Source organism: Cyprinodon variegatus, unplaced genomic scaffold (assembly GCF_000732505.1).
Source record: "Cyprinodon variegatus isolate N-32 unplaced genomic scaffold, C_variegatus-1.0 Scaffold86, whole genome shotgun sequence".
Lineage (NCBI taxonomy): Eukaryota > Metazoa > Chordata > Actinopteri > Cyprinodontiformes > Cyprinodontidae > Cyprinodon > Cyprinodon variegatus.
Window position 1 is genome coordinate 176786 of NW_015150539.1, and position 9907 is coordinate 186692.

General features: G+C 36.8%; 1 protein-coding gene and 1 long non-coding RNA gene across 2 annotated transcripts in view; both read right to left on the reverse strand.

Annotated features, from left to right (window-relative positions):
* Positions 1-1025, reverse strand: part of LOC107083865 — a 6420-nt gene extending 5395 nt beyond the window's left edge. Inside the window, exons 1-2 of the long non-coding RNA XR_001481199.1 lie at positions 982-1025; positions 659-884 (exon numbers count right to left, since the gene is read on the reverse strand). This is a non-coding gene — a long non-coding RNA (uncharacterized LOC107083865). The remainder of the gene's footprint in view (positions 1-658; positions 885-981) is intronic.
* Positions 1026-5156: 4131 nt separating this feature from the next.
* LOC107083867 (secretory phospholipase A2 receptor-like) overlaps positions 5157-9907 on the reverse strand; it is an 8548-nt gene continuing 3797 nt past the window's right edge. Inside the window, exon 2 of the mRNA XM_015373370.1 lies at positions 5157-6162. Coding sequence (XP_015228856.1) covers positions 5968-6162 — 195 coding nt within the window. The 3' untranslated portion in view covers positions 5157-5967. The remainder of the gene's footprint in view (positions 6163-9907) is intronic.

Below are 9907 nucleotides of genomic sequence, written 5' to 3' on the forward strand. Positions count from 1 at the left end.
GATGGATGGATGGATGGATGGATGGATGGATGGATGGATGGATGGATGGATGGATGGATGGATGGATGGATGGATGGATGGATGGAAATTAGTTAATTAAATAAATAATAGATTTAAAAAGGGGGTTAATACAAAAATAGGTAAGAAGTAATTTTTTAAAATTTTTTAAGCAATTTCATTATGAACTTGGAATGCAGCAAAGATATTTTGGCTTCACACAAAGTGGAAATAGGCTTGCAGTCACAAAAAAAGTTTCAGAAATACATTATTAGGAACCATATAAGTAGCTACAGTCATAGGAGAAAAAAAAAACACATCAGACCACCCTTGCATTTACAATTCCTTGTTCCAAAGGAATGTGACTTAGGAAAACACAATTTACAAAACTAATAAAACAAGGTTGGTCTAATATTTTCTTCCACAACTACATGTGCTAATATGGTTAGGTACAAGATTACATTTGTATTTGAAATGTTTAACTTGTGTTAATCTAGGTATTGTTCCCTGTCTGTCTCACTGTTGTGCCTATATAACAGGGAGCTCACAAATGAATATTAGTTTATCTAACAAAAAACATTTGTCATGTTTTTACAACAAAGAAATTCCAGAGTACGTGTAATAAATCCATATTGTCATTGGACAGGGATAAAAGTCTCACCTCTTGCAGAAATCGTGTGCTTCATTCCAAGTCAAACCATGGTTGAAGACAATGTAATGTCTAGAAGCAGATGCCTTTATGCTTATGAAAATGAGAAGAACAAGTGGTCCAAAAAGGCTGCTCTTCATATTCAGACAGCTAATATTTTGATTGTTTTATAAAAACTATGCCTTAGGTTATTTTAAAAAACAATTCAGTTCCTTTTTGTGCTTCCAGTTTTCTTTTGCTATTAAAAGAACAAAAACAGAAATAACTGACATGAGCATAAAACAAAAGTTAAACATTCTTTTCAATTTCATGTATTAAAAAGAGCAAGAAATTACCTGTCTTCACACAATGCTTTTATCTTTTTTTATCTGTAAATATTGCAGCTGATTGATAAGCCAACAAAGTCCAACTGGACATCTGGTTATCTGGTCGGGAGCATGTTTTATGTCAGTGAAGTGATTTGCCTTTGAGATACACTTAAGATAACTATCACGCCCATCTCGTCATTGTTTTCCATAGGAAACTTACTGCAAATCAATCAATGGACAGATTTACCTACAACTTAAATACATGAAAATATGAATCCTGAGGAAAATGAAGATGCAGTCAAATGAAGAGATTAATTTGCTCCTCAATGGATCTTAAAAGAAGAAAAATTCTAGTGCCTAGATACCCTGGAAAAAATATCAATAATAGGAATGTAAATCCCCCGTATATACTCCTGTATTTCCTCAACCAAGAGTCAAAAATCTTATTTCATTATTTATGTCAGGCACCTCATCTCCCATCTGCCTCTAAGGTCATGGTTTGCATAATTTTCTTTTTTGTTTAATTAAAAAAAGTATGTATAGGAAACTGCCCCAGCTTCCGTGTTTTTGTCTAACCTACCTATCTGCTTTTCAGACGTTAAGTTCCAATTCAACTTTCTTTCTCTTAATTACAAATCATTATAATATTTGTTAATATCAACAGGTCCAATATTTGTGTCATTTAGTACCACTCTTGGAAAATTAAAGGACGTGTGACATACTGTGAATTTAGCAGTAAAATTTTTATATGGACATGCAAAAAACTACAGTACAATTTATTTTTTATTATTTCTAAATAAGACACGATATACACTACAAAACTGTATTACTCCATCTGTGCAATCCTCCTGTCCTCTGTGTCCATCCATCTTTCTAAATCATTTATTTTTATCTATTTATTTTTCCGTTACATGAAGGACAACTGAAAATATTTTTAAATTACACATATATAGATTAAATAATTCTCCTTGGGAAAAAGGAATTACTATAGGGTTAGGATTCAATTGGTCATAACAACCTACTAAGCCTACTGACACAATCTGAAGCCCTTCTATGGGACTGATAACTGCTAATAACGGCCATTTATTGGGAAGTATTTACCCTGTGATAGATGACAGAGTCAAACTGAGAAGGAAACCCAAGAGATGATGCATGTGTTCTATTTACTAGAAACATCTGAACAAACATTATTTCCTTGTAAAAATGACCATTTCAAAGAAAATGGCAGTCTAAACATCTAGAATAATCATTATGGATGTCTAGGAATTAATTTCTGATCTACATATTCCTATTGTTACTGGTCACATTGGTATTATTTTAACTATGAAGAAATGCATTCCAGATACAAAACATACCTTTTCAGTCAAGCTGATAAATATTATAATGGCCACTTAAAATGTGTACATATTTCTTTGTATATAAAACTTATTTCTTACTAGTATAATTTGGTTTGTTTGCTGTCTGAAATTCAGTTTCTGCTGCAAAAATGTAATGTAGAAAATGTGTTATTATAGTTCAGTATAGGAGTCGTTTTGAAAGTTATTTTAGTGATTTACAAAAGGAAAAATAGAGAGAAGATGCTTTTAATAAATGCAAAAGCGGCCTGCCACAGCCACTTCACACAAATAAACTTACGCATTAACTCAAGCAACATTCTTCTACCACGCCCTCTTCCTCTCCTTTGCAGCTGTAGTGTCTTTTAAACACACTCTGTTTTTTTTATTCATTTCTGCATTAAAATCTCTAGTTCCAGTGGGTTGAAATAGGCACTACCTGTTGCCTGTTGTCCTGGAGACTAATCAAATCAGGGCTCCACTGATAATGGCCTTTCATACTTGTCACGCCCGTGCCCAACTCTGAGAGCATTTTCACAACTCTTCCCGACAGGACTCTTAGGCCAGATCAATTTAGAGTTGCGGATTTGAGTTTGTTAAATCTGCTTCGTGAAATAGACCCCTGAAACTCATAATACGTCAGTTAACAATTTAACTTCAACAGTCAAAGGCAGTTCTAATGAACTAATCACCTGCAGCTGTCTGATGGACTTTTTAGGCAAGCCTATAAAAGACTCTGTTCCAGTAATCAATTCTGCTTAGTTATAGTGGAGGATGTTCTTTTTCCATGTGGGTCATCAAAATAAGTAGTTCTCCTAATGTTTGTCATTCTGGTGATATGTTTCTGCGCATGCGCACCTTCAGGTGTCTATGTGCGGTGTGCTATGGTTTCAGAAATTTATTGAAGCTCGGCTTTCTCACTGTGGTTCTTTGATAATGGCAGAGGGTCGTAAGAGAAAAAAGTTTCTACAAAGTGTATATGAATAAGAAAAAGGCATCAGAAGAGATAAATAAGACCCGAGTGTTTTTGGGAGATTCTTTCATGCAATGGCATACACTGAAAGCACAGATCGGACCTCCCACTGATGCCTCGGTTGCAAAGTTTCTACTTGACAGTTAAAGTTTGGCATTCTATTTCAAGAAATTTCCATTTCACATTGCTGCTATTAAAATGAGGAGAAATGGGCTTGTGCATGCTCTTGCACACGTTTAATAGGCATTCCCTCTCAGGAGCCGATACAGGGATGTGTATGGGCTCAGCCCTTATAGCAGGTGTAACCAATTAAAAGCCAGCGGGGTCCGAATAAAGAAAATCATCAACCAGTAAGTTCCAGGTTCTCACATGTTTAATCTACATTTCAATCAAAGCCCGCTGTTTACTGTGATGATGTTCCTTTATCTTGGTGTTACATTTACATGGTTTTACCTCTGCATTTATCATCAGTGAAAGTACAAATGGATAAGAGTACATTTTGTCTTCTTCCTCTCTAAAGCTACTACAGTGACCTGGCCACCATCTACTCAGAGGCAGATGTGGAAGACCTGTACTTTCAACAATACTATGCCTGGATTGGCCTGGAGAGAGATCAGGATAAATGGATTGACATTATTGTGTCGGATGACAAGTTTGAGTTACTTCATCTCTGGGAAGACAGCAACTCACCTTACATTCCTGAATGTGTTGCAGTCAGCCAACATAACTTCTTTTGCTTCTGTCTCGTTGAACCCCTGTCGGCCCCGGCAGATGGCCGCTCACACTGAGCCTGGTTCTAATGGAGGTTTCTTTTTTTCGGTTAAATTTTTAAAAATATTTATTTAACGTCATGTGCACCATCCAGTGCAGATCATTGGCACCATCCACATCTAGGGAAAGCTAGTGTATGAGTCATATTGGATGAGTCTTATAACGCAAACACTCATTGGTTAGTGAAAGGAAATCATCAGAAGTAAGCAGGTGTTCTTCAAACTGCAAACGTGAATTGTCTATGCCATGCTACAATGTCTGATTCAGAAAAAGATGTTGAAATGTCTGAAAGGTCGGACACAGGCGAGAGCGTATCAGGAGATGGAGACTGAGACTAACAAGACCTCCCTCATCCTTGGCCCTATCTCAAAGAATTTTTCGAAAATAGTAAAAAAATTGACCTTTCAATTCATATAACGGCATCTGGCTGTTTTTTTTTAAGGTTACTTAATGCTTTCATACTCTAAGTAGTTTTGGAGCACATACTTTTTCACTTTTACTTGAGTAAAGAGTTCAAGTTGATACTTCAACTTTTACTTGAGTGTTTTGAAATTGCAGTATCTATACTTCTACTTAAGTAACAATTGTGTGCACTTTTGACACCACTGGTAGTTTGCAAAAAAAAAAATAAAAAATTTTCCCTAGATTCCCTGAAAAACCAGGCAGACTTATTCCACCTACAGTAGAACACAGAAGGACCGATATAAGTGGGGCACATTATCATTCCTAGCTGGGAGCTGACCCCTGAGAAATAGGAATGCTTATTTTGACGTCCATAGACTTTGGCTTGTCTGGCCTTTGGGGGCTGTAGACCACCAGAGAGAAACCCATATCTCTTGGCCCACAGAAACAGCAACCCACCATTGGTGGACACCCCTGTCACCAAGGACAGACAGGATATAGTCCATCGAGAAGACCTGTGTCCTTACTAGACTCCTCCCATTGGGACGTCAAAAACTTCCAAAACAAGGTTTTAGGAAGTTAAACCTTCCCCCATACAGTGTTTTTTCTCAAACAGATTATTTGCTTTACTTTTTATCACAATTACATCAATATAAAAAAAAATCTACTCTATTATTAGAGAAAGGAAAAACTGAGAAAATATAAATGGTTAATTTCAGATGATGATTTTATTGATCAATGCTAAGTGGTTTGGGCACAAATACTAAGCATATATTTTCTGTTTGTAAATCAGAATGGTTATTATACAAGTTACACATTCTTAGCAGAGTTTAGTTTAATCAGTTTAATGATGTTTACAGATACATAGTGCAGATCTATGTGTAACCTTATAAATCCAAAAATAATGGCTGCATTACAGCAAAGCAGTTACAGTAAAGCTTTACAAACAGTTTTTAGTAAAGTCAAAATAGTATTCTTATATGGCTAAAAGCTGAACTTTTACAACTGCAGCTATTAATTACAAAATCAAGTAAAGTTTTAAACAGCATGGTTACCATAACAGTTAGAACCTATGAATGTTGTACTTAATTTAATGCAGAGGGTTTAGTTCCCTTTCAAGCTTACATAGGTTTTCTACATCTTTACTAAAGTTCATTTGAAGAAACAAAATAAATTTTGAAATAAGATAAATGAAAATATTCTGTTAAACTCTATTAAGGGGAGTATTGGCCTAGTGGTTACAGCAGTGCGCTTGTGCTCTGAGAAGGTTGCAAGTACATAGTTCGATCCTCACAGCCTCCACTCTGGGTCTCTGAGCAAGACACTGCACAATGGTAGCCCAATGCTCCCCGAGGGGATGGGGTTAAATGAAGAGCTAGATTTCTACAGTATTAGATCAATCAAGTTAAACTATTATTATTATTATCATTTAACTATTCTATTCATAGATGAAAATATTAATAGAAGCAAACATTTGACTGCAATGAGAGCCTATCTATAGGCAGCCATTCTGCTGTGATGACACTGATGACATTAAGCCTTGAAACTGTAACAAAGGAAGTTTTTAGGCTCTGAACAGTGTCTGGCCTCTACACTGCCAGTGCTGGTTTTTGATAATGCACCACAGTGCTGCTCCTGGGTTGGACATTGAGGCATCTCAATGTTTGATGTGTTTCCCCCATTCACCCACAGCCATTCATCACCCAGGAAACGTAGACCGGTCCACACCTGCGAGAACAAATAATATCATTAGGACTTTTATCTTAAGATTTAAAAAAAAGAAAAAAAAAAAAGATAAAGAAGATCTGACATTTGGTTTGTTTACCCTTTCAAAACATACACATCAGCAATTTTCAGTAACACTTATGAAACAAATTTTGTCGACATCCGTCAGTGCTTTGGAGAGCAGTGAACACTCCTAAGATCCCAACTAATAGGTGTGAGATCCCAAAAGAAGCCTCTCCCCTCCAACTGGACCCCAACAAGCCCTCCACAGCACCAAGCTGAATCTGTCCATTCAACATAACCTCAAACTGTACGACAAAACCGCAGGGTTTAAAAGTTCACAGCTCAAGATGTGTTCTTACACTGTGCTGTGCTTAGACCTAGACCTAGACTTAGACACACTTTATTGTAATTTTATATACACAGAGTGTATACAAAATAAAATTTTGATGCATGCTGCTTACAGCATTGAATAAGCAGCTTACAACAGTTAAATAAAATGAACTTTACCATTTATAAAGTTCAGCAGTGATCAAAGAATGTTAACAGTGTAGGAGAAAAGGAAACCGGTTTAAAAGTCATGTTGCAAAAGGCATTGAAATGGAAAGATTTAGTGCAATGCATAAATATGGTGCAAAATGCACTAGAATGTTGAGATGGGTTTTTTTGTTAAGTGATTATACAGCCAGATGCTCTAATGCGATCAAACTGCTCACAGTGAATGTCCAAAAACCACACGTCAGACTAAGCAGCGTGGAATTGCAATGGTTAGACTTGTTTGCACATGTACAGGGTGCAAGGTTCAGGTATAAATCAGCTCATAGACACTCGTAGCTCTTTTTCAAAAGTTGGATTTGTTCATAAACACCTCACGAGGGCTGACTGAATTTCAAACATGCTGAACTGATTTTCACCCAACCTTACGATTCCTGATAGGGAGGTGGTCGTGAGAGCCTAATCGGCCCTCGTTACCCACTGTATACTACACGACACAGGATGCACGATGAGGCCAAAAGTAGATGGCTAGATGAAAATAATTAGATGTCAATTTGATTGGAGATCGCATCTCCAAATAAAAATGTTCTCCATCAGAGCAGACTGTATAAAAAAGGATGATGACTGATTACTCTGTTTAATGATTCACTAAAGTGTAGAAAAGTGATCCTCTGTGACTTTGAATCTTCTGTATTCTGGCTGTCCAAGTACAAGGCCCTGTTCAAGTCATTTCTTTGAAAGTTTATGAGCCTCCGAAGTCCAAAAAAAACTTCTTTAAGGAGTTCTATGAACTTTTATCTGTGATAGTATTGTACATGACAACTTAATTATTGTGGGGGACGATAATGTACTTGTTAACAGCCCTGAAGACGGGCGTGCAAAATAAATGTGTGATATACTTAAAGGATTTGGTTTGACTCGACATGTTAAACACAATCAAGGACATATTTTAGACCTGGTCATAAGTAAAGGTCTAAATATTTCTAATGTTTCTGTAATTGATGTTGCCATATCAGACCCTTTTTCTATTTATTTCGAAACCATCTTTCAATGTATCTAATAACCAAAAAAAATGTTATAAGAAAGCCTGTTATCATGGATAGTAAAAATGTATAACTGTACCCTGGCTTACCATTTTGATTCCACTTTACCGTGTATTCTGAAAAAAGCTGAATGAAGATGACAAAAGAATGGACTTAAGGTTCCCTTTGAAATCCATTAGGAGAAATTTTACACATATAATTAACTACTAAAAGATGCAAGAGAATCTTTCTTCTCTGAGATTATCAACAAAAACATCAACAATGCTCATGCCTTATTTGCTACAGTCGTTAAAAAAACCCTCCTATCTCTCTGGCTGATTAAATCCAATCAAAAATGCCAGCAATGGTTTTGCTAAGATTTTTAAGCAGTCAGCACATCAACACCAACTCCAGTACCAGTAATCTCTAGGTAGAATAAACTGTTGGTGTGAGGGATTAGAATAGACTGTTAGAGTAAACTGAATAAACTAGAATAAACTCTTACAATGCCCCAATGTTGCCAAAAAAATAGCAAAACTCTTCAGTAGCTAAGCTCCACTTCCTGTTGTCTTAATGTTTCACCTACAGGTTTTATTGAGAGTTTTACCTATTTTAGAGTCTGATTTGATTTAAATAATAAGTCTATCCCTGATGTCAATTGTTTTTCCCCCAGGCCTTAAAAGCAGAATTTATCAAATCATTGTTGAAAAAGTGAAGCTTGGATAAATTTTCCTTCACAAGGCCCATCTCAAACCTCCCCTTCATGAGTATAGACTGGTTTTCACTCGGAAACTAGGTCATCTGTGTGTGTGTCGCAGTGAATGCAGACTGCCACTGCCCCTTCCACAGACACTTCCACAGCAAATTTGTTTGTATGACCGCCATTGTGGAAAACAACTCTTGAAGATGGACCAGCCAGAAGAGCAAGGTGTGCGAGAACGCTGGGGCACTTTTTCCACCTGGATCCCCGCTCTTTTTCACCTTGATGTCCATCCGTTGTTTAATCCTGCTCTGTGTGTCCTGGCCCCCCCGGGGCCTTGCCGGTGCAGTTTGTGATCACAGGTGGGGTCATATTTTATTATTTACAGGTCCCCGGGTTTTAAATGAGAATAATGCTGATAATGGGCCGAATCTCGGTTCTGAACTCTACGGGTGCAGGCTGATACATTTTTTAAAAATCTCACCAATGCAGGACCATCTTTAGCCTTCACAGCTTCATGAAAATCAAAAAATCCTCCTATTGAGTCCACCTCAGAACAACCTGGTAAAGCAGCATCAAATTACAACTTTGTATTATTTATTTTTAATTTTGACTTTATTATCTAATTTCATTGGTTACAATGTTATTTCAATCTGTTTTCATTTTTCTGCATTATATAAAAAAAAAACAAAGTCGAAGACAATCCTATTTAATAATTTTTTTGTGTGTTAGTATATAAACTGGTCTTACTGTAATGCAGGGAGGGCACAAACTAAAACTTGCCTAGGGCTTCCAATTGGTTAGGGCTGGCCTTGCCTTAGGTGTGCAAAACTGATGAAGACATATCCCAAAAGTCTTAAAGCTATAATTGCATTTGAAAGGTGCCTCTCTAAGGTCTTTGTACAAATGTGGACTTTACTACTTAAATGTGACTTTATATGTATTACTGATTTTATATGTGTAATTCCCTAAGCCTTGATTTAAATTTTGCACAATGATAAAATGCAGATGCAGGTTACTTGCATTGCGGACAGCTGCAACCCCCCCTGACGGATTCAGCCAAAGAAGGAGTTTGAGCCTAACAAAGGACACCCTGAAACCTCCTACTGTGCTTGCTGTATAGACTTGCAGTCTACACTTCAATTCTTTTTTCCATGGACCAGGTAGAGATTGCAACGTTAGGTAGATCTCACAAGGGTTGTTCCTGGAGGCTGGGGAAAAAACTTGTAATACTTTTCAAAGTTAAGTAGACGTTATGGCTACTTGTAGAACCAGGTTGCTGCAAAATATTTTGTCAGCAACATTCTCTCCTTGTTTACAGGAATAACTTAAAGCTTGGAGCTGGTGTAGCTGTGTCCAACTTTTTCTAAAGAGCGAAAAAATTGAAAAGCTAATTTGATGTGTTTTCATGAGGTTTAACGGGGATTAACCAAGCACTGCAAAGTCTGATGTCATTATATGCCATACTGTACTCCACATAATGTTGTCACACATGACTGTAATAAACAGGAAGTAGTGTCATGATCTTGGC